At 41.7% G+C, this 25,488-nt stretch overlaps 1 protein-coding gene across 4 annotated transcripts in view; it reads left to right on the top strand.

Moving 5' to 3' along the window:
* The window catches only part of hnf1a (HNF1 homeobox a), a 184,253-nt gene extending 170,329 nt beyond the window's left edge, over nucleotides 1-13,924 (top strand). For 3 of the 4 annotated variants that reach the window (XM_059655102.1, XM_048556610.2, XM_048556609.2), the window contains 2 exons: nucleotides 2,728-2,860; nucleotides 12,515-13,924. In XM_059655102.1, the coding sequence (XP_059511085.1) occupies nucleotides 2,728-2,860; nucleotides 12,515-12,642 (261 nt within the window). In that variant the 3' untranslated portion in view covers nucleotides 12,643-13,924. The remainder of the gene's footprint in view (nucleotides 1-2,727; nucleotides 2,861-12,514) is intronic. The other variant, XM_048556611.1, reaches the window with a different exon arrangement.
* The last annotated feature ends 11,564 nt before the right edge of the window (nucleotides 13,925-25,488 follow it).

The raw sequence follows: 25,488 nt of genomic DNA, 5'->3' as shown, positions 1-25,488 counted from the left end.
GTCAGGAGTCTTGAGATCACTCACATTCCCCATTATCCAGCCCTTAACCTGCTGGACTCTGTATCTCAGGACCATCATCAGAAAAATGTGATCATTTGAAGGACAAGATAATTTTGTTTAACTAAAGCTGAGAATCTGTGATTGTATAATTAATTCCAAAGAAGCATGATGGTGAGCCATAATCATTTGATCACCATGTTTGGCAAATATTGTCTTATTATCATGATCTATATTATATTAGCATAGAGACCACTAAACTATTTTATTTTAGAAGTCAGAAAATCCAGGTATTTATTAAATGAATGTCGCCACAAAGTTCACTGTTTGAAATGAAACAATTTTCCTGTACAAAGATCAAAAGATATGAACACTAATAACTATGTTGTATCCCAACTAATTGGTTTCATTAAAGATATGTAAAGTATACGTACACTGTTACTGATACATTAAACCGTGCTTATTAATGCAGCCATTCTCTGCTGCTATGTTAGAATCCAGGGAGTCAGGCAGTAAATGATAAAACACTGGAGCCAAACACTTATACATACACAAGCCATTATACAGAATCAGAGATGACATATCATTAATCCCCAATGCGCGAATTGATTTCCTACATGTATGAACACGAGTCCCAGTTATTGCCTACCACCTGGATATAATTGAACGTCCAATTAATACAGTTAGCATCCTAAGGAATAGGAGCAAAAAAAGAAAACTTGCCCATTTGGCAATTAGATACTCCATGAACTGATCTGTTAGAATTGTCTTGGTGACAGCCAAGCAATGGAATTGTTGCTGAGTGCAGAGAGGTCCTGTATCCCACATTGTGCCATTTACTTTAACTAAAGGACATGACTAGTTGCAATGTTACCTGATACAATAGAATTATGCATGCTCTCAGTGCATTCTGCCTTTGCTAGCTGTTTGAAACATTCATTCAATCTCACACTGTCTCCCTGTGGATCTGCAGGTATTTACTTTTCAAGTATATATCCAATTCCATTTGAAGAATTACATTGAATTGGCTTCCACCACCCTTTCAGGCAGAAGATTTCATATTCTATCAACTTCTTGGATTAAAAATACTCATCTTGCTTCAGTTCTTTGGACAAGTACCTTAAACTTGGGTCTTCAAGCCCCTCTTTATTAGTGGAAACAGTAATTCAGATTCAGTCAGAACACTGGGACTCTCTTTTGCATTAAAAATGGCTGAAGTGGCTGAAAATGACGAGTCCCAACCTGAACATGGCAAATCCCTTTTCACAGGACAGGAACAGGGCCAGTTCCATTTTACACAGATATAGCTAGACATTTACATCACTAACATGGGATTTTGGTGGTCTTGGAGTGTGACATCCCACAGTGTGTAGAGCAGGTTTGAACTTTGTGTATTTGTTTAGAAAGCCAGCATATTCCTTTAGAGACACAAGGCACCTCCACAGATCTGATCCCAGAATACAATTGGGGAAAGTAAGGAGCCCTTTGGGATAGATGGGAAAAACTTTAGGGGGGTAGTATGCAGTAATGCAGTTTGGAATTGTTAAAAGTATGCATACATGTTTTTAAAAAGTGCAGAAACTTATTAGTGCCAAACTTATTGGAACAGTCTGTCAAAATCAACTGTCAAAACATTCAGAAGCATTTGTCAGAGGGACCTATCAAAGTAAACAATCTTAAGTATCAAGAGAACCTATCAAAATTACCTTTCAAAGTGAGCTGAAACTTCTCTCTTGACGTAAGCATGACGGTTCCCATTGCAGGAAGCTACTACCACATGACTGATTTCACAGCCATCCATTATCACAGTAGGGTACCTGCCATCTCACAAATCCTTTAACGACTTGAAGTGGTTACATTATTAATGATCTCCACTGCCTGTTGTTTCAGTGAAGGACTTGAAGGAAATGTTTGTTCTTATAATGCATTGTGTAGGTGAAGGGATGTTGGTGGAGTAAATGGGTTTATATGCATGTGACTTTTTTTTAAATGCAGTGACGTTTTCAATACACACCTAGAACATTATTTTATCTTATCTCTGCATGAGTCCCGAGGTCTGCCCATGTGAAAACTAGATGAGTTGACACGATGGGTGTGAAGGCACAGGGTGGTGGAGGAGTCATGGAGGGAATGAGGTCTTGGGGTGGATGGGGAAATGGTACAACATGAGTTGGCATGATTTGAGCATGAGGAGCGTATGGGGGCAAGGGGGTGCGGGTGAGGCTGGTGGTATGTTTCAGGTGTTACTGCTGGTTTTTAAACTTTGGACACAGCCCGGGCAGGCCCTCTGCCTGCTCGGTTCTGCGCCCATCTTGAGCTGTAGCCTAGGTTCTCAGTATTGGAATTCCCTTCTTAGATGTATTGTTCTTTTACAATGCTCCTTAGAACCTCCCTTTGCCCGAGCTTTTGAGCACCTATTCTTCCAGGATTGCTGCCCTGACTTCTAATCCAGCCTGCCCCTTACCAGGACCAAAAATCCAGTATCCGGGCAGTCGTTTGTAAAGATCAGATTCGCAAAAGCAGAAGCCTCCCATCCATCTCTCTTCCCCCACCCAGGGCACAGAAATCCAGGCCCGAGCTGCTGTATCCACTTAACCGAACCTTTCATAATCTTGATTAAATTTCACCTCAGCCCCTTCCGCTTCAAAGAGTACTATCACGTCCAATGAAGGCGATCAAAGTGGCGATAGATTTAATTTGTACTAACGCTGCCATTTTATTTTAATTCAGGTTCTGTCACTAAATTCGGAAAGCCAGTCAGAAAACCAGATCAATACTTCAGTGCAACAGGCCCCCTTGCAGAATCTGGATGGTTCCATTCAACATATCCATCGGGTCTCTGCAAGCCCAGCCATCACCACAGGTAGAGTTTAATATTTGGTTAAATTGATCACAGTCTACCCTGAAGAAGTGGCTCAGGTGGTGCATTGAAATTCCACCCTTCTCCACTCAGTACCCAAACGTTTGGGATCCAAATTGGAAGCTGCAAAAGCTTTTGAAAACACAACGAAACTAATCAGTGATTTAAAAATTGTTGCAGCTTCCATGTGTTTCAGAGATTGGATACACACTAAGCCGAATTAATATTGTGTGTTTATTTGGTGAAAAAAACAACACGAGATTCATATTTAGGCGGAAAATTTGTTCACTGTGCAGAAGAGTTGAAACATCAGGGAATCAAATCAAAAACCTGGAAGTCTGATATGTTTGGTTTTGTACAGTGTTGTCTCTCAGGTTTCATGCAAATTTAAATCAATATCCTCATCAACTTGCATTATCACAAGCTGTGATTATCAAAAGATTGCAGCTCTTTGATTTATTGTTTATCCACCAGTGATGAAGTGAACAGTGTTAAGGAAATCCTCTTCAAACTACTGAGTCCGTGAGGTTTAACAGAATAAATCAGTGAATGAGACAGATCAGTGCAAACAGCACTCACCCAGACTGCTAAGACCCGAGTGCCTGATATATACAGGCTTTGTCTGCACACTTTAGTATCTTAAATACTACATCCAACTTCAGTCCTATGCCCATACGTTGGCCACCGCATCTTGAGCTGTAGCCTAGGTTCTCAGTATTGGAATTCCTAGATATATTGTTCTTTTACGATGTTCCTTAAAACCCACTTCTGACCAAGCATTTGAACACCTATCCCAAATTCATCGCAGACACTGCCTGATCAGTTGAGGGTTTTCTTCATTTTCTATTCCGATTTCAGATTTTCAGCAACCGCAGTATTTTGCTTTTGTCCTGTTAGATGACAGAGTGTTACCTGATGATGCTTCAGTGAAGGGCAGTGGCACATATTGGAGGCCCAATATAAATGTAGGTCATTGTTGTAGTGTAATGTAGATGGCTGTGTGACTGTATGCAGATTTTGTTGGTGTTCTGGCCATTATGGTAGAGATTGGGTCACTACCTTGGATTCTTTGATTTTCCAAATAAATATGGTGTCTCATCATATTTTCTTCAACTCTGATTCATAATGGATTCCTTGTTTAAACCTTTGGACAACAGGTACTTGGCGACTACACCCACAGTAATGTTTGTTTTGGTTATGCATTGCTATGCTTTATTTTAGTAGCTAATGTGGGTGAAAGGGCAGATGTGAGTATAGAACAGATTTCCCTCACACAGACATAATGTCAATTACATGAGAATGTAATCTGCCTATTTCTTGGCACATGGGTGAAGGAGGTTTCATTTCATCGTTGTCGGTTACTGACAGCCTGATGATTTTCCATTCTCGCCTCTTCTAGTTGCCAGAGGAAATCTATCGCTTTGTATCTTTGTCAATGTTCAGAAGTAACTTTCAAAGGTACACTGACATTGAAACTGAAATTTCTCCAAACTCCCATTGATCACAGAACTGAGTCAAGATAGTTGAATTCTGTAATTTGCAACAATTGTAGTTTTTGCCTGGGGGCAGTTACACTACTGTGAGTCATAGAATCCCTATAGTACGGATGCAGGTTATTCAGCCCATCCCAACCCTCCAAAGAGCATCCCACACAGCCCCTCCCCCCCAACCCCTGAAACCTGCATTTCCCATGGCTAATCCACCTAGCCTGCTCATTCCTGGATGCTATGGGCAATTTAGCATGGCCAATCCACTTAACCTGCAAGTCTTCAGATTATGGGAGGAAATTGGAGTACCCAGAAGAAAGCCACACAGACACAGGGAGAATGGGCAAACTGCACACATACAGTCACCCAAGGCTGGACTTGAGCTTGGGTCCCTGGCGCTGTGAGGCAGCAGTGCTAACCACTGAGCCACCGTACAACCAGAGTCCTTTGGAAGTTTACCTGTTGTGCCACATGGCTGGCACAGAATCTTTTAGCCTGGAGCTTCATCGGTTTTGGGTCATGACTCTGTCTGGTGCTGGTTGAAGTGTCACAGCCTTTAGCAGTTGGATCGGGCATACTCTCTCAGTCCAATAAGACATCAGTACAAGAATCATGCTGGCACCCTGGTAATGAATGGATGATTTACTTACCGTCACTTGCATTTTACAATGAAAAATACGGTAAAATATGGTGAAAAGCTTCAACAGTCGCCACAATCTGGCACCATTTTGAATAGTTTAAGGATAAAAAGGATAAAAGATAAACGGATGCCAGGTCCCGCGTTGAACCCACACTTGCCCACAACCAGGAGTCCCCGGCTCCGTTGCCAGACCAGGCCAAGAGTCCCGCTCTGGCTGCCTTCCTCCGAGATGTCACCCTGCTGTCGTCGCCATCTTGAAAGGTCCGCTGCCACTGCCACCTCTGATCGCTGGAGGAGCCTTGCCCCTGTGCCTGGGTGAAAAATATACCATACATTTCAGTGTCCTTCCCTACAGGCCAGTAATAAGTTCCATCCTTGCTGTGAGTCAGCTGCCAGTCATATCTTATATCCTAGAATACACAGGAGAAATGAGCTTAATAACCATTTGTCATCTTGCTTCCCTCCCATCCCCCAGCTTCAGAAACAATAAAACTAGCCAAAAATAATCAAAGCAGCACAATTTTTGCTGACAGTTCTGTTGAGGTGGTCACTGCTAGTGATAGGTGCATACTGCTCACAATATGCACAGCCCTGGCTGTTGTAGCTGAAACCACGTCATTGTAAAAGGGTTTTATGATAACCATAAAAACCGAAAGAACTGCGGATGCTGTAAATCAGGAACAAAAACAGAAGTTGCTGGAAAAGCTCAGCAGGTCTGGCAGCATCTGTGAAGAAAAAAATCAGAGTTAATGTTTCGGGTCTGGTGACCCTTCCTCAGAACCCTCAGGTATCACCAGTCCTGAAACGTTAACTCTGATTTTTTTCTTCACAGATACTGCCGGACCTGCTGAGCTTTTCCAGCAACTTTGTTGTCATTGTTGTTGTTTATGATAGACATGTTCTATTGCACTGTGTGTGGTCAGTGCAGTGAGAGAATATGCAACCTCTTGTTCATTACAAGCTCAGTTTGCAGTGGGTCTTCTGCCTGTGTGGCACATTCAGCTAGGCATATTGCAGCATCATCTGCTTCACCTTCTCACAGCCTCAGCGGGATACCTGCTTTGGGGACAGCAAGAAGATTTATGTATTTTTAAATCCAATCCTGCTCTCCATCACAATGTCCGCGAACACTCAGGCTAAGCATAAATTTATCCGTGAGCTGCACTAATGTGGCAGGTAGCAAGACCATAGGGAAACACAAAGCTCATCACTGGAACATTCCATGCTAAGTCTCAAAAATTGTCTGCCTGGAAACGAGGAATGGAATATCTTTGTATGTGGGCTGCCATTAATTGTTTTACAGATCACGAGTGGAAAAGGGACTACATTATTTTAAAATCAAAAAGTGGGTATGCTTACATATATACATGAAAAAGTGAGGGTATATAGCTCTCTTAATGTCCTGTTTCATTTCAAGTTGGATCCAAATTGACACTGAGCTAACACAGGAGAGACATTAGACTTAAATTAGACTATTGTCTTAAAACTATGAGTAAGAGATAAAGAACCACAGATGCTGGAAATCTGAAATGAAAACAAAAACAGCCAGAACTGGGCAGGTCTGGCAGCATATGCAGAGACAAACCAGAGTTAACATTTCAGGTAGAGTGACTCTTCTGAACATGATTCATCGGGCTTGAAACATTAACTCTGTTTCTCTCTCCGCAAATGCTGCCAGACCTGCTGAGCTTCTCCAGTTATTTCTGTTGTCGTGACTGAAGACCGTGTCAAGGAAATGATGAGTGTATGAAAGATGGAGAGAGAGGTAGAGAGGCAGAGGGGATTCAGGAGGGAATATTCAAATTCTTTGTCTCTCCCTTTGAACCTTGCTAAGTGCACATGGAGGATGCAAGAATGAAATGCAGGGTGTCACCCTTGAAACTGAGGTGGAGCAAGATTGAAATTCTGGAGGACATTAACTGCAGTGATCTTTGTAAAACATATTTCAATGGGAAATGTCAAGAAGATAGCACATCATCATCTTCTCACAGAGAATTAGTGGTGGCAGTTATTGCTAGTTTAAACAGCAACGATTCATCATGGGAGTGATTAAAAGATACCAGCCTTAGGGTCTGGGCAACACACAGACATGAGCTGAAAAGCAGCTGATTAATATTTTGGTGAAGTAATGACCATTTCCAAGAATGGTGGGGGAGGCAGGCAGTGGCCTACCAATATTATTGCTGAACAGCAATTCCAGACACCCACATAACGACCTGAAGGCCCAGGTTCAAATCCTACCATGGCAGATGCTGGAATTTCAATTCAATAATTAATTCTAGAATTAGGAGTCTAATGATGACCGTGGAACCATTGCCAATTGTTGGGGAAAACTCATCGGGTTCATAATATCATTTAGGGAAGGAGAATGTAACATGATTCCAGACCCAAGGTAATGGTGTTGACTCTTAGGGATGGGTAATAAATGCTAGTATAGCCAGCAACACCCAGATCCCATGAAGGTATTATAAAAAGATCCAACCCCTTCACCACGCCCTTCAATGACATTATTGTCGATACGTTGCTCGAATCTGTATTCTAGAGTTCACCTAATAAGACCAGGTAATTCAACACAACAGCTACAAGAGCAATAAAGAGTCTGTTTAGAAGTAGCTCCAACTGACCTCTCAATTCCACTCTACTATTTACAAGGTTCAAATCAGTTGTGAGAGTGAATGCTCAACACTCAAGAAGCACGACATCATCACTGCTTGATGGATGTATATGGAAGAAAATTTAATGTCCATTCTCACCACCACTAACACAGACGATGTTGTGTCCATGGCTTTCAGTAATACATAACAGAGACTATAGCCAAAGGAGACAGTCCATCCAGACAACAGGAACCCTACCAACTCAGCTCAGCTCCAGGTTTCAATCTGATCTGTCCAGCTCCCCTCCTTGCTGAATACATTTGTGAGGCATCAGCAGAAATTTTCCACACAGAAATGCAAGGGCTCTATCATGTATAAACTAATTTCTTGAAGGACATGAAAGGTTAGTCCACTTCAAGACATTTACTTTGGCTAGAATCCAACAGATAGTGAATAATGAGGATTTAAATGGACCCACTTAGACAAATAAGTGGTTCATATTTACAAAGGATAGACTGTTGTACGAACCCTATGGTTACATGCTCAATTGAACACAGACGAAATTTGACATCGAGGCAGTTAAGGGCATATTGAGACAAATGAACAACGTTTTAAAGAGCACCTTTAAAAAGTGAGAGTTAGGTAGAGAGATTTAGAGTTAGATGTTAAAGGGCAAGGATTCCCATGTTGGATGAAGGGAATTGGGAATGTGCAATTGCTATATTCTCCCTGTATCTGTGTGAGTTTCCTCCAGTTGCTCTGGTTTCTTCCCACAGCCCAAAGATGTGCAGGTTATGTGCATTGGCCTTGTTATATTGCACATAGCTTCCAGGATGTGTAAACTAGGTGGATTAGCCATGGGAAATGCAGGGTTACAGGTATAAGCTAGGGGGCTAGGTTTGGGTGGGATGCTGTTTGGAAGGTCAGTGTGGACTCAATGGGCCGAATGGCCTGCTTCTACACTGTGGGGATTCTGTGAATCAATAAGGATCTATGTCTTGAGTCTTTTGACTAACTTGTTAGAATGAGTGACTCAATGGCAATTTAATGTGCCGTCCACAGCCAATAGAAAGCTTATTGTTGAATTGTTTCTGAGGTTGATGACCTTTGATGCATATTTCCGCACTGCTGACTAAAATTACTCAACTCTTCCAATGCAAAGCTACTGCAAGTACTTTTTACCCTGAAAGCCATTCACACCCTGAAGGCAATCAAGGCTCTTAGCAAGGGAAATTGTGGCTTTCCAAACATAAAGCACCTACTGTATTCCCACTCCCTTTTCCTCACCTCATATTCTTCAATCGTCACCTTCTTCAAGCAACAATTTTATTATTTTGAGGGAAATTCAATCAATAAAAATCAATGGAAATTAAATTTTGCCTTTTCTATGACGGGCCGGGATGGTAGGTTGAAAATTTAGCTGACAGCAATGTATCAAACAACTAATTGTTGTAAATGTATTACCGAAGTTCTTGGTATTTCAAGTGCAGTCATCCATGTGTCAAGAACAACACATTTACAATTTTGTTTGGAGTATCGAGGAGGCAAAATTGTCCCACTCATTTGCCCCATTTTACCACATGGGGGGAAAGCCTTCTTCTGTGTCCTTCATGAAGTGACATTGTGAACCCTAAGCAAACCTACCTTCTCAGTAACTACCAGAACTGAGATCATATAAGTATTGAAGATGTAGTATTGATTGATAATGTACAGCTGGGCTGGTGTCATCATGAAGTAGGTAATCTACTAATTATACGCTATTTTTCAAGTCACACATCTTCAAGGACTGAATGCAAAGTGTAACACTGCACTCTCCTGGTACAAAGCTGTCATCCTTCTCTCTAACCCAACCCATTAACTAGCAACTTCCATTATTTATTCTCCTCGTACTGGTCATGAACTTCAGTTCAAATCCAGAGATTTCTTTGTCCAATGTGGTGCACTAGCTGGAATAACCATCCTGAGTGAAATGGAAGTAACAGTGCTAACTCGATTTATATTAATCGGAGCAAATTTTCTGTCTCCTGTAATGGACGTAAAATAAACAGAAAGTCATGTAACTTTCCAGTGCAAAATCCTTGTAAATAGGGCACAGGGGCAGTAGCAGGTAATTGGAAATTTTACTGTATGAGGGATTAGACAGGTTTGAAAGACTGGGTTCAGATCAGAACAACCCCTTAGGCCCCAATCTGGTACTCATCAGGTCACGTAATCCTTGGGATCTACTACCTTCTCCCAAAATGGTGGACTCACACATGGATATCTTGTACCTGTTGAGTCCTTGACTATAGCTGATTGTAGCATGGACAATGTGAGTGAGTGTAACTAATATACAGTCAGAGAGAGGAAATGACAGGTAGCCCAGTGTAGCACACATCCCCACTACTATTTCCAAAAGATACTGGCAAAATCCTACCACCAGGTCAACGAGGTGTATCAAACAGTTTGGAGAAGGGGCAGAAATAAATGGAGAAGCTACCTCTCATTTAACATTATGCATTCAGTAGCTGAGGATTAAATCGTTCACATTTTCTACAACCTAAAATAACTGATGTAATGTTAACTCAGATGAATCCTTAATGTATACACAACGTTCATCATTTGCTATTTAAAAACAAGTCTACTTTGTTAAACTCCCCTCCCAATTTAACAGTACAGCTGCCGAATGTTATGTGACTGAATGATCTTAACCAGCACTTAGCTCCTCACCCAGCTTGTGTTCAAACATTGTTACAAGTACAAACTGATCTCCTTGTTAAAATTAGCAATGAACTGCAATAATGTTACCCAAAAAGCAAAGACGTTGGACTGGCCAAATGTAAAAGGCTCTTTCACACTTTTTCCTCTTCCTTTCTCTTCAACAAAAACATTGGTTTAACACTCTGTCTTCCTGCCATGAAGCTCTGAATCATTGAAAAGCACTCATTCAGAGGCACCAAGGCCTCTTTAACCACAGCTCTGTTTTTCCAGCCTGGGTCAAGTTGGTATTTGACTTTGGTGAGAATCCAGCCTCGCCCATATATTGTCGCCACCCAAGGCCAAAGTTTTCAGGCCAGGGTACACAATGGTGGATAAGCAGTAGGAAGGTTGGATGACTGTTTCTCTCCTGTCTTTTCCAAAGCGTGCAAGCTGTGCCAGCCACGACCAGTTCCCTCAAGGTTAGCTCAGATCTGCAGCCTTTTAGCTGTTTCGCTTGGCCTTTCAATAAGTGGGTTTTAAGACATAATCTTTTTATAATTTACAGTGCTAGTTAACCACTATGTCTAATCATGATGTGTGTAGTAATTTAAAAGTTAATTATTATCATAGCTCTTGACATGTTTGACATTTTTAGACTTGATGTTTTATCTTGCTACTCTATAATTTATCATTTCTTGTCTTCCATCTAATCTTTATTTTACTGTTGGTCGATTTGCAAACAATATTTACAACTACTGCTGTTTCGTTCAATATGACAACACAGCGTAAAGCTGGCCAAGTCAAAAAGAGTTATGTTTTAACCCACAGATTCACAAAGGAAACTTTAAACTTGACTAAATTTAATATGTTTTTGCATGTAGCATGATAATGCAGTTTATTCCACCATTACCACTCTATGACTTACACCTGTGGAATCCTGCCAGGCGCTAATTGTACAAGAAGACAAAATACACAGATAAACCTATCATTTTACCCATAGTCATCCATCTGCGCCTCTCCTGAAACTGTTGATTCCACTGACAAGTTTGATGACAACAGTCACTGGTCACCCATGTGGTCTTATATGTGAGGGCAGGCTATTTGACTGGTCAGTCAAACCCAAATCTTACCTTCATTCTGAAAAAGCATAGAAATTTATGGTGCGGGAAGAGGACTTTGGCCTTTTAACATGTCTATGCCAACCGAGAAAAATGTCTAATTCAAACACCCAGCACTAGGTCTGTAATAATTACCCCTCTAAATTTTTTGTGTCATAGAGTTGTACAGCATGGAAGCAGACACTTCAGCCCAACTCGACCAGATATCCTAAATTAATCTTGTTCTATTTGTTAGCATTTGGCCCATATCCTCTAAACTCTTCACATTCATGCACCCATCCAAACTCCTTTTAAATGTTGTAATTGTACCAGCCTCCACCACTTCTTCTGGCAGCTCATTCCATAGACACACCATCCTCTGCATGAAAAAGTTGCCCCTAAGGTTCTTTTTAAATCATTCCCCCCGTCTCACCTTAAACTTATGCCCTCTAGTTTTGGATTCCCCTATCCTGGGAAAAAGACCTTGACTGTTCACCCTATCCATGACTCTCATGATTTTATAAACCTCTACAAGGTCACCCGTCAGCCTCTGACGCTCGAGGCATCTATACACTTACGAGCAGAGGAACTTTGCATTTGTTTGGGTTGACCACGAGTGAATGATAACTCAGGTCTGTGTGGAAACTTTTGGTTTGCTATTCAGTCACGCAGTTTCGTAGAAATTGACTGTAACCTAGGAACAAATTACAGCAGATGCTGGAATCTGTACTGAAAACAACAAACACTGGAAACCACAGCGGATCAGGCAGCATCCACGGAGAGAGAGCATGCTAATATTTCTGATGAAGAGTCACCTAGACTCGAAACATTAGCTTGATTGCAACCTGGTAGGTTACAGTACGCTAAGTGCATATCTGAGCACTTTTTATTTGTGACTAGTGCTTCCACCTCCACAACTGTGTCACCTATTGCAGGACAAATTTCTCCTTAACTTCCTTCTAATTTATACATCAATTATTATCACGTATGTGCACTTTAGTTTGGGCAAGGTTCTACAAAGTACAAGGAATACCCATTTGGACATTACTGACCAGGCAAACTGAAGACATTTACCTCGAAGCTATTGGGAGACGGGTGTAGAGAATGTTTTGAATGAATATCAGTTTTGTGACAAATGCCTTTCGCTTCTTCACTCACAGTTTCCTCAGGTAGTCTGGTCATGTATCAAAACACAGAGCCAACGGACGGCCACAGCCACCTTCTGTCACCGAGTCACAGCAGTATAGAGACCTTCATTCCAGCGCAGATGTCCTCTACTGCACCGTAACCATGCCGACCAAAGCGGACTACCTTGTAACATGCTTCGGGCCTGGATCAAGCCACTGTGGAAAAAGAAGGCAAGAGGGGTTAAACTGCACTTGGGCAGTTGCATTTCAACAAAAGCCATGAACATTTTGTGAAGATGATACTTATTTCCATATTTTTAATAGTAGAACTACTTTATTATAGAGGACTATTTTGAGAGATATTGATGTGCAATATGTTTAATGAAAATCTTCAAATCATGTGAATAATCCAAGTGTTGCATAAGGTGGAAGGGGCTGGGGTCTCCATGGTTGGAGAATTACAGGCAAAACACTAATAATAGGTGGCTTAGTGGTTAGCACTGCAGCCTCACAGCAGCAGGGACCTAGGTTCGATTCCACCCTTGGGCGACTGTCTGTGTGGAGTTTGCACATTCTCCCCATGTCTATGTGGGTTTCCTCCCACAGTCCAAAAATGTGGAGGTTAGGTTGGTCATGCTAAATTGCCCCATAGTGTTCAGGGATGTGTAGATTAGGGGAATGGGTCTGGGTGGGATGCTCTGATTGCTGGGCCAAAGGGCCTCTTTCTACACTGTAGGGATTCTATGAAATTCTGTTCTATGAATTATGCCCAGATATTCCCAACAATCTTTATTCTTTTCATTCATTGCTGGGATGAGGGCATTGCTAGCTAGGTAGCATTTATTGCCCATCCCTCTGGGCAATTATGAGTCAACCACATTACTTGGGTCTGGAGTCACATGTAGGCCAGACCAGGTAAGGATGGCAGTTTCCTTCCCTAAAGTGCATTAGTGAACCAGATACATTTTTCCTGACAATTGACAATGGATTCACGGTCATCATTAGATTCTTAATTCCAGATAATTTATTGAATTCTACTTCCACCACCTGCTGTAGCAGGGTTTGAACCCGCGACCCCAGAACATTACCTGGGTCTCTAGACTAACAGTCCAATGATGATACCACTAGGCCATCGCCTCCCCACAAATGTGACACAGTAGAGATATTTGGCAGCATAAGTTTCAAACCTGCATATTGTGCTGTTATTTTGTCCATGTGAATTTAGTCAATATGGTAAAATTGACGCTCTGATTTTGAAATACCTGTTCCTGACTTATTAAAAAATGAATTTGCTTTTTTCTCCCTTTACCCTGCTGATTGTAAAAATTGGATTGAAATACTTAACAACAAATTGTGAATTGTCACTGCAACTGACCTTGTCTACTCTGTCGTTGCACTTAAAATTTACACAGTAGCAGTATTAAAGTCTATTCACTTTGTATTATTGCCAAAAGCTGTGAATGTGTCTTTCTTCCATTGTACCTCCTGTTGTAAAATGTCCGTGTTTTGCCTGACTTACTGAAGCCTGACTATCTCTGGCTGAATGCATCACTGTATGGACAGTGAAAAACAACAATTTGAATTGCTGTTGCTTGGGAAATGTAACCTTTGAACACCCTGGATGACCAAATCAAAATGTAGGTTTTAGGCTTATAAATGGAACACATCTCCAAGTAAAGGGTCAGATGTCAGCATATACCTGGCAATGTTCCAGGCCTCTGTAGTTTTGCTGTTTCAATTTGATTGATTTGATTTTATTATTGTCACATGTACCTAAGTACAGTGAAAAGTTTTATTTTGCATGCAGTACAAGCAAACTGTACCATACAAAGATCATAGGGTGATTGAACAGAGCAAGGAATACAAAGTTACGGCTGCAAAGATGGTTCACAAAAGCAAGAACGATTGTAAGAAATGTGAGAATGAGATCTGCAGTAGAGAGTTCGCAAACAGTCTCCCTGTGCTGGTGCCATCTTCATACAAAGGCTTTTCTCCTGATATGATGCCAACCCTTTCATACCTGAGCCAAGTACCATTGCCAGTCAGATTAACACTAGGGAGTATGATAGCCAAGCTCTATTCTTCTTTCTCAATCCCACATCCAAACATGCATTTGGAGTTACACTGTCATTTGCAGCATTGAAGAAGGCAGTTCGACCTATCAAGACCATGCTATCTCAATGCAGAACAATTTAATCAGTCTCACTCCCCAGTTCAATATATTAAGAGCCGATCTAATTTCTTTTTGAAATCATTGCTATTATCTGTTCCTTGGGGCCATCCAGCTCCAGGTCATGACTGCTCACGGTTCATTGTCACATTCCCTCGCTCCAAAACTTAAATCTGTGTCCCTTAGTCCTCGTATAGTCAGTGAACGGGAAAACATTCTCTACCTTATTCACAATGTTGTATTTCTATCAAAGCTCCCGTCAGCCCATTTTACTCTAAGGGAAAACTTTTACAAACCAACCTTGGAGCTCAAAACCCTCATCACTGGAAATAGACTGGTATATCACTTCATTGTGCCACTGCATTGAAGAACAACCATCAGTCCGTTGAGAGCAGGTGTTATCATTGCAAAAATAAAAAGGACTGTGCAGAAATAAGTTTTCGTTTTGTGGTTTAGACTTTTGGTGTTATGGATTTTGTTTAGCCTGTTTGTATTTATTTTCCATCCGTAGTTTCTGTGTTGAACTATTTGTCGTCTGTCAGTCTCAATGGTGATGGTGGGTTTGTAGGGAAATAGTTTAAGTAACACAGTAGTAGGTTAGAAATCATTTCTCTTTTTGGCTTTTGTTAATGTTAAGTGTGTTGCATGATGACAGCTGGTGTGAATTGCTTCTATCCTGACTTAGCAGCAAGTCAAGCAAACTGCTCATTTTGATGGTCTTCTTTGGATTTTATGAATTTAGAATCAAAGAAATGAGAAACAGAAAGGAGCAGGAGTAGGCCTTTGGACCAACACTTGTCCAATTAATTCTTCTTATTCCCTGGCCAATGATCTAGTAGGGCCTCCTTTCTAGTTAGACTTAGAACACACTGATCAAAGAAACAGCGATGAGATTAACTGCAGTGTGATCAGACTGGATATTCTGGTTGCATTTTAACTTCTCTATCTACAGGCACCATGCCCAATTAAAGCCAGATTCAGGGCAGCTAATTCACTGCTGACCAGCAATCAAACATGGCATTTATCTGGTCTGAGGATCCTTTCCATCCTAAATCATTTACTCAGCACAAATGAAGTATGGTCTCTTGGATGTGAAAAGGTCTCTCTTCAACTCTGTCTTCTATTTCAGAGTTTGTCTAACTCTCAAATTGACTTCCTTCCTTATCTTACCTCGTGCTTTAATAAGAAACTTTCTCACTTCCATTCAGATGTCAAGGACTGTGAGCTTCAACAACTCTTTGAGACTTACAGCTCTCCCACATCTTCCTTCCATTTCACATCCCTGCCACCTCATCTGGCCTTCCAGTTTTATTCTGTTTTATCCCCTGTGATCTTTCCTACTCTGGTCCCAAATGAGAAGTGCTCGGAAAAGGTTTGTCCCTTGTTGTCTTCCAATTCAGTGATATTTCCGACTGACATAATGATGACATTACTCCATCATATCATCACCTCTGCGCCCCTTCATTCTTCAGGAGACTTCCCTGCGCACTCTATCAACAGCATTTCCAAACAATGACCCCCCTCCCTTCCTGCAACCCTGCCATAATCCACAGAGAGACTCTTGTACTCACTTGATGTTTTCATCGGAAACAATTAGCAAGAAATCAGCCATCTCAGCGTTTTTTACCCACTCACTCGCTCGCCCTAACCGACCTCCACCTGAGCTTACAGCACTCTGTTCTTTCAAATTCAAAGCTAACATTCACATCAAACTGGCAGCACTATAATTGTTTGATAAACAGACCTGTAACATGTGGAGACACTACACCATCTGCTCACATGGTGGGGTGTAGGCACGGTGGCTATCACGGCTGCCTCACAGCACCAGGGACCCGGGTTCAGTTCCACCCTCGGGCACATTCTCCAGCATCTGCCTGGGTTCCCTCTGGGTGGGAAAGCCTTTGGAGGGTGAGTGTGGATTCAATGGCCTGCTTCCACACATTTTCCATATCTTCACTGACCTGATCTTCTTGCAAAGTTTTCTTCCATGACCTGATGGTCCCTCACCGCCACATTGGCTCTCTCACAGCAAACAGGACTGTTTTTTATTGCACTGGATCTGCCCAGTTGGACTGACCTTGTTTAACTTTGGCTGCACTTGGCTCCTCACTTTTCCAAGCACTTTGAACTTACATCTGGAACATTGCTGATGCTATCCTCCAGTGTAAGTTTCCCATTCCCACTGGTAAGGCAGCATTTGTTGCCCATTTTTAATTGTCCCTAAACTGTGTGGCTCCTAAGCTCTTTCAGATGGCAGACTGCTGTAGGTTTGGAGTCACACGGAAGCCTGACCAGATAAGGATGGAAGATTTCCTTCCCAAAAGGACATTGGCGAACAGAATAATTGAGTGCTTTGTGCATTGACATTCAGTCCCTCTACATTTACATTCATCATCAGTGAAATCTGAGTGTTTTTTGCTTGCTTTTTGAATAGACGTTTAATCAGTTGTCTTCCCCCACTTGCCTCTTCCTGGCTAATCTTATTTTCACTTATCCTTTGAATCCTCCCGCTTCATCATATGAGTGATTTCTGTCACCCCTTCTGTCTATCCTATCATGGACTTTCCACTTGTTCTTTCATTTCCTTTTCCTCCTCCCTGCCTAAAACCTGTTACCCCAAAGATATTTCCCAGTTCTGATGAGCAAGCTCAGAACTGAAATGTTAAATTTGTTTCTTTCTCCCAAGATGTTGTTGGACCTTTTAAGTATTTCCAGCACCTTCAATTGGTGGTTCAAATGTCCAGCATCCAGATTACTTTGCTCTTCAGATAAGTTGAGTCAGTCTAAGTTTAGTCCCCTTTGGGTCCGCCTGAAGTTTACCCACAAAAAAATGGGAAATTTCATTCAGAAGTGCACAAACAGGTCCGTGTGGGAAGGGAAGGTCTTCCATGGTTGAGGCCAACTTATGTTTTTGAGGAAAAGCAGACGGAGTAAGATTCTTCACCTAATCCATAGCCTGACATGGGAACACTTGGTATTTGAGAAGATGGTGGCTCACTGATAGTATCAGTGGACTAATAATCCCGAGACCAAAGTTAATGCTATCTGGACACAAGTTGAAATGCCACCATGACTGGTGATGGAACAAAAGTTAATTATTAAGAAATCTGGAATTGAAAGCAATTTTTTAACCATGTTGAAACTGTCAATGATTGTTGTAAATGTCTATCCTGTTCACCAATGTCCTTTAAGGATGGAAGTCTGCCTGCCTTACCTTGTCTGGCCTCCATGTGAATCCAGATCCACAGTAATGCAGTTGACTCTAAATTACCATCTGAAAGAGTTTAGGAACCATTCAGTTTAGGGACAATTAGGGATGGGCAATAAATGCTGCCTTACCAGTGATATCCACATCTCATGAAAGAACAAGGAGAAAAATGAGTGATTACTGAGCGCTGAAAAGGTTAGTATTTCAATTCTAAAATGCTAGTGTCACTTGTTTTGAAGAGCATAAAAATGTTATTGATAATAAATTTGTAGGGGGCTGGGGCCATGGTTTAAAAATCATGCATCACCCATGTAAAACAGAGATGAGAGCAAACTATTCTCCCTCAGAGGGTAGTGAGCCATTGGAGCTTTTACTGAAAAGGTGGCAGAAATTGAGCCTGTGACTGTTTTTAAGGCAGAGGCAATTTTTTTGTTAAACAAGAGAGTGAATGCTTATCGGATAGAGGCCGGAATGCAAATTTGAACTTACAATCATAAAATCTCTACCCTGTGGAAGCAGGTCGTTCAGCCATCAAATTTGCACCAGCCCTCCAGAGACAGCAGTGCTAACCAATGAGCCACCTTACTTGAATAGCAGAGCAGGCTTGAGAGGCTGAATGGCCTAGCCCTGCTCCCTGATTGAGCATTCGCATGAAAATTTCCCCATAAATTTTCACAGCCATTGAATTTCTCTGATAGTAATTTCCCGTGTGTGGAATAATTAGCGCACTGATTAACACACTTGAGGAAGTTCCTCTTTTTGCCATTTTGGCATAGCTGCTGAACATTTGCTTTAGTAAGATAAATATCTGTATTTAAAATTCACAGACAGGCAGCACAGCAAAAATGTTACACTAGTGCACTGAGAAATTCAAACTCACTGGTATTCCAATGGCCAGGACCTATTAGTGGGGATAAATGCCAAGCTTTTCCAGCAATCTCTAATTTTGTACCTATCAGTAGATATAATTTCAAAAATGAACATTCCTGGAATCACATCCTTTGAAATTCAGACTTGCCTGTGAGTCTCCTGATGACTGAATAGTTTCATTGGTCTCAGCAGGAATACCAAGTGGTGCGTTATAATTTCCCCCAGTGCTCCCAGCTAGGGACAAGACCAGCCAGTACAAGCCATCATTACAAGATAATGATGTGATAATGGGAACTGCAGATGCTGGAGAATCCAAGATAATAAAATGTGAGGCTGGATGAACACAGCAGGCCCAGCAGCATCTCAGGAAGGCTCTCTGATGAGGGGTCTAGGCCCGAAACGTCAGCTTTTGTGCTCCTGGGATGCTGCTGGGCCTGCTGTGTTCATCCAGCCTCACATTTTATTATCTTATTACAAGATAATGTATGGCTTAGAAAGAGTGGACGCTGGGAAGTTGTTTCTGTTAGCCGGGGAGACTAGGACCCGTGGGCACAGCCTTAGAATTAGAGGGGGTAAATTTAAAACAGAAATGAGGAGACATTTCTTCAGCCAGAGAGTGGTGGGCTTGTGGAATTCATTGCCACGGAGTGCAGAGGAGGCCGGGACGTTAAATGTCTTCAAGGCAGAGATCGATAAATTCTTGATCTCACAAGGAATCGAGGGCTACAGGGAGAGTGCAGGGAAGTGGAGTTGAAATGCCCATCAGCCATGATTAAATGGTGGAGTAGACTCGTTGGGCCGAATGGCCTTACTTCCACTCCTATGTCTTATGGTCTTATTCAATGGCTCACACTAAAAGCATGGTCACTTTCAATAAGGTGCAGAAAACATCTTGCTCTCTTAACACTGTACCTTAGTAATCAAAATTTGAAAGGCAGGAAAATTTTCAGACAAAACTTTATGAGGGAAATTTATTCAATGTTACCTTTGATCTGACTGTATAGAATGCTAATATTTTAATGCCAGTGGCAAACATTATTTCACAGGCAAGGAGTCTGTGTCATTGAGAACTGGAGAGCTCGGAGAGGACTGATTGACAGTGTGTCTGAATGCAATACTCTATCGAACCCAGGTTCAAATCGAACTCTAGCAGACAGGAGAGGGGCTCCACACTCTGACAGCTGGTGTAGGTGCCGAGAGAAAAGAATTTGAAAGTTTCCATTCAGGGTCCTTTCAAGCTAATGGCACGAGCGTCTCCCTCAGGGACTGGGTGATAAAATCTTCGAAATAAAATGTTAACAGATGCTGTGGTCGAGACTCGGTTAAATTTGCAGCTGCGGTATGTGCAGCTTAGAGGGAAGGATTTTTCTTCCCTGTTATAAATGTTTTCTCTTATGCTTCAATAGTTCTTTTAATGCTGTAACTCCAAATACTTTGACTAATCTGTGAAACTTTTAATAGGAAAGATAATCAAAAGCAAATTTCTGTTGAATTAAATCGAGTTTTAAAACAAATTCTCCTATCAAAATGGTAGGTTACAACAATCATGACTATCAAGTGAGTCCATCAAAGGAGATGCTAGACAGTGAAGTGAATGTGGAACTTCCTGCTAAAAGGAGTGTCACAGAGCCATACAACCATAGAGTAATACAGCATGGAGATAGGCCCTTCGGCCCAAACTAATCCATGCTGACCATGGTACCCATTCAGCTAGTTCTAAGTGCCTGCGTTTGGCCCATATCCCTCTAAACCCTTCCTATCCATGTACCTATCAATTTTTAAAAAAATGTTGCTATTGTACCTGCCTCAACCACTCTCTCTGGCAGCCCATTCCATAAACGCACCACTCTCTGCATGAAGAGTTGCCCTTCAGATCCTGCTTGAATACTTCCCCTCACACCTTAAACCTGTGCCCTCTAGTTTTCGCTTTCTCATCCCTGGGCCAAAAAAAGACTAGATGCATCCATCCTATTTATGCTGCTCATGATTTTATATACCTCAATAAGGACACCCCTCAATCTCCCACATTCCAAGCAATAAAATCATATCCTGTATAACTCAGGCCTATCAGACCTGGAACATCCACTTAAATCTTCTTTGCACACTTTTCAGTTTTTTGGATTTTGGTAAGGCCACACCTTGAGTATTGTGTATTACTGCCTCCGTACTCTGTGGAGGAGAGGTGTTGGACAAGGTTGGTGTGGCGAAGCGTGTCAAAGGCTGCAGGCAGGTCAAGAAGCATGAGCAGAGGAGAGAACATAACTTTGTCACACTCTCAGGGATATCATTTGTGGCTTTGATAAGTATCAAGTTGTTACTGTGGCACAGGAGGAAGCCTCACACACACACAGACACACGCATTAACGAGCACATAGACTGGCACACATTTCTTGAATGGCGTCTGTTTCTATGCACAGCAGGGCATTAACAATATTCAAGATTGGCTCATAAGTGACGGATAACATTTGTGCCAACCAAGTGCCAGGCAATGACCATTTCCAACAAGAGAGAATGTAACCAAAACAAGAAACACTGGAGAGACTCAGCAAGTCTGGCAGCATCTTTGGAGACAAAAACAGAGTTAACATTTTGAGTCCAGTGACTTTTCATCTGACAAGGGGTCAATGGACTTGAAACGTTAACTCTGTTTTTCTCTCCACAAATGCTGCTAGACCTGCTGAGTTTCTGCAGCGCTTTCTGCCTTTGTTTCAGATGTCCAGCATCTGTAATTCTTTACCTTTATTTTAGGGGAATCCCTTGACAATGAGTGGTATTACTGTCACTGAATTTATACTATCATATTTTGGGAGAACTTCAGTGTTTTGCTTTAGCAGGGAATATATATAGCGGCTTCCAAATGCCAACAGCTACTGAAAGCTAAGCTGAAATGCTGGTTCTGTGGGAGCCTGACCCCACCCATCTATGCTCCTTCTGTGTGCTTTTGAAAAAAAAGCCAAAGCTCGCTCAGAGCAGAGGGCTCGGCTCCAAGTTTATAACACTTGCTGTCAAAAGAAACATGACAGAACAAGTCCTTCTTGGAGGCACATCTCATAACAAGGCACAGTGGCAGTGTCCCTACCACTGGACCAGGAGGCCCAAATTCAAGTCCCACCTGCTCCAGAGGTGTGTAATAGCATCTCTGAATAAATTGACTAAGACAACAGGTACAGGAGTGCTCTTGTGGTACAATAGTAGTGTCCCAAACTCTGAGCCAAGATGCCCAAGTACAAGTGACAATGGGAACTGCAGATGCTGGAGAATCCAAGATAATAAAGTGTGAAGCTGGATGAACACAGCAGGCCAAGCAGCATCTCAGACTAGGCCCGAAACTTCAGCTTTTGTGCTCCTGAGATGCTGCTTGGCCTGCTGTGTTCATTCAGCTTCACACTTTATTATCTTATGCCCAGGTACAAGTTCAATCTGCCCCAGAACTATATAACAACCTCTCTGAGCAGGTTAGTTCGAAAGTATCTACCTGAGTGTTGAAAACAAAGAATTGTTTGAACAATTGCTGCCTTTGACAAGATCTTGAAACAAAGGCTCACCCTTCTCTGTGAAAACCAGATCCCAATAATTCATTTTGTAGCTTGTCGTTTATCTCAACAGGGTTGGAATATAAAAGCAGCGATGTGCTTCTGAGGCTTTAAAAGGCTCTAGTTAGGCCCCATTTAGAATACTGTGTCCAATTTTGGGCCCCACACCTCAGGAAGGACATACTCGCCCTGGAGCATGTCCAGTGGAGATTCACATGGATGATCCCTGGAATGGTAGGTTTAGCGTATGATGAACGGCTAAGGATCCTGGGATTGTACTCATTAGAGTTTAGAAGGTTGAGGGGAGATTTAATAGAAACTTACAAGATGATGTATGGTTTAGAAGGGGTGGACGCTGGGAAGTTGTTTCCGTTAGGCAGGGAGACTAGGACCCATGCGCACAGCCTTAAAATTAGAGGGGGTAAATTTAAAACTGAAATGAGACGACATTTCTTGAGCCAGAGATTGGGGGGCTTGTGGAATTCATTGCCGCAGAGTGCAGTGGAGGCTGGGACGTTGGATGCCTTCAAGGCAGAGATCGACAAATTCTTGATCTCAAAAGGAATCAAGGGCTACGGGGAGAGTGCAGGGAAGTGGAGCTGAAATGCCCATCAGCCATGATTTAAATGGCGGAGTGGACTTGATGGGCCGAATGGCCTTACTCCCACTCCTCTGTCTTATGGTCTTCTGGTCTTATGATCGTTTAGGTGAAACATTCCTGGTGTTAATAATGAGACATACAAAGGAGTTACTAAAAGATTCAATTTCCAACAACGAGCTCTGTCTTCATAACTCCATTGAGAGCAATAAAAAAGCATCTTTAATGTGACGCACATTGGTCACATTGCATATCGATCATTAAAAGACATGTGATCAAAGCCAATAGTCTTGAGAATGAATCTGAAGCTGTCATTGGTGATAAGCAATAAAGGCACCTAATCAGATCTCACTGGAAGGGATGTCTGGTTGATCATTACAGGAAACTTTGGAGAAAGTTTATCGATATTAACCTGTCAGTTTTTGCTTTACACATGATTAGATACAAAACGCAGAGAGTTCAGGGGATACAAGTTTGGCTTGTCCTTTGTACTTGCTCTACAGAATACCTGAAACATCTTGAATTTCTATTTTCTACAATCTTCCTCCTATGCATCCTTCAACTTCTTTGTTCTCCTCCTCTACCTGCCTGAGGTGTTAGCTCATGCTAGACTGCAAGTTGCTTTAGAAAACGTCAATCAACTGTGTAATCCCAGACTGTGATTGTCACTATTAAAGAGCATCATTTGGAACTCGTGTCCCTTTGTCTTCAAATAATAATCACTGTTATTTCATTTGTTTTCATTTATTAAGGCCAATTTTAAATTTTGTTCTGGACAATATATAGTGTGAAATTTAAAAAATGAAGAGGTGAAGTCATAGATCTTTCTCTTTACCCAGATCTCACTGTTAAATAGTTTAGTGACTTTTCCTAGCTCCATTTACTATTTGAAATTTCTCAGTGCAAAGGAAGAACACCTCCCTCCATGTCTCAACTATTAATAGAGTCTTTACACAACCAGTCTGAGGACAGCTGTAAATTTCAGATGAAATGGTGCACTGAGTTTAAAAATCCTCGTGGAATTGTTGTGGTGAGGTTGGTGACAGGCATGTTCCGAAGTGTTTTGACAGTCCCAGAGAACCTCTGTGCAATGCAGCACTTAAACTAAGCTGGGACCCATGGGCTGGCAAGTCGAATAAGGTGGCTGTAGGAAGGGCTTTAAGCTACTTGCCAGTGGTTGGGAGGGAGGCAAAATTCGGGAGAGGGGAAATGTGGGCTTACAAAGCAAGAGGCCACAGCAGCATTACAGGGCAATCATATATATAACCCAGAGTGGGACAGCAAGGGACAGAGTTTATTAACAGAGTATGGGAAACAACAGTAAATTAGGTCAAAGGACAAAATGGCAAAGAAAGGCAAAATTAATGACATTTTACTTGACTGCCGAAACAAAATAGATGAATTGACCACACAAATGCACATTGAGGGGTATCTACTCACAGCTATTACAAGGAGATCAAAGTTGGAAACTAAATACACAGGTAGATATGATTTGCTCAGAGGTCAGGCAGGAAAAGAAGAGCAGTGGAGTGGCATTGTTAATTTGGGATGGAATAAGAACAATAGCAAGAAATGATCTTGGATCAGAAGATGTAGACTCCCATACGTCTGAAGGTTAGAAATAAAATATGGGAACAAGACACCAGTGGGAGTAATTTATAGGACCCCGAATGCCAGCTGCATGGTGGGACAGAGTGTATATAAAGTAGGAAAATGTGAGTCTATGCACGTTAACAGAAAGAATAGAGGAACTGAATGCTATTTAAATGGACAAAGACTGCTAAAAAGCCGCAGCACAGTGGGATTTGTGAGTCCTTGTGCATGTGTCACAAAAAGCTAGCATACAAGGTCAGTAAGTGTTAAGGAAGGCAAGTGGAATAACGGATTTTGTTTCAAAGGGAATAGAGTATAACAGCAGGGAGATAACAAAGTGTGGGGATGGATGAACACAGCAGGCCAAGCAGCATCTTAGGAGCACAAAAGCTGACATTTTGGGCCTACAGCAGGGAGGTCTTGTCAAAATATGCAAGTCACTGGTCAACAATAGTTGGAATACTGTGAACAATGTTAGCTAAGGAAAGATGGACTGGCACTGGTGACAGTCCAGAGAAAGTTTAATAGCTCATCCTGGATATAGGCAGATTGTCTTATGAGGTGAGGTTGAGTAGTTTGGGTCTGTAATTGTTGGAATTTAGAAGAATGAATGGTGACATTGTTGAAATAGATTCTTAGAGGACTTGATAGGGCAGATGTGGAGAGGTTGTTTCCCCTTGAAGACAAGATGATAGCATCTCAGAAATAATGGGTCACACATTTAAGACATTGAGGAGGAATATCTTCTCTCAGAAGATAGCAAACTCATGGAATTCTTTATCACTGAGGGCTGTAGAGTTTGGGTAATTAAGTATATTCAAGACCGACTTTTATTCGGTAAGGGAATCAAGGGTTTCGGGAGACAAGTAAGAAAAGTGGAGTTGAGGTTTATCAGATCAGCCATGATCTTATTGAATGATTGAGCAGATTTGGGATGAAAGGCAAACTTCTGCTCATATGTCTTATGGTCTTATTCCTGAGCCCTTTGAAGTTGCAGCATCCAAAACTAATTAACAGATTTAACAAGTAATTTTC

The sequence above is a fragment of the Stegostoma tigrinum genome, chromosome 26 (genome assembly GCF_030684315.1).
Source record: "Stegostoma tigrinum isolate sSteTig4 chromosome 26, sSteTig4.hap1, whole genome shotgun sequence".
Lineage (NCBI taxonomy): Eukaryota > Metazoa > Chordata > Chondrichthyes > Orectolobiformes > Stegostomatidae > Stegostoma > Stegostoma tigrinum.
The sequence above is the reverse complement of the archived record's forward strand: the minus strand, read 5'-3'. Positions and strand labels throughout refer to the sequence as shown.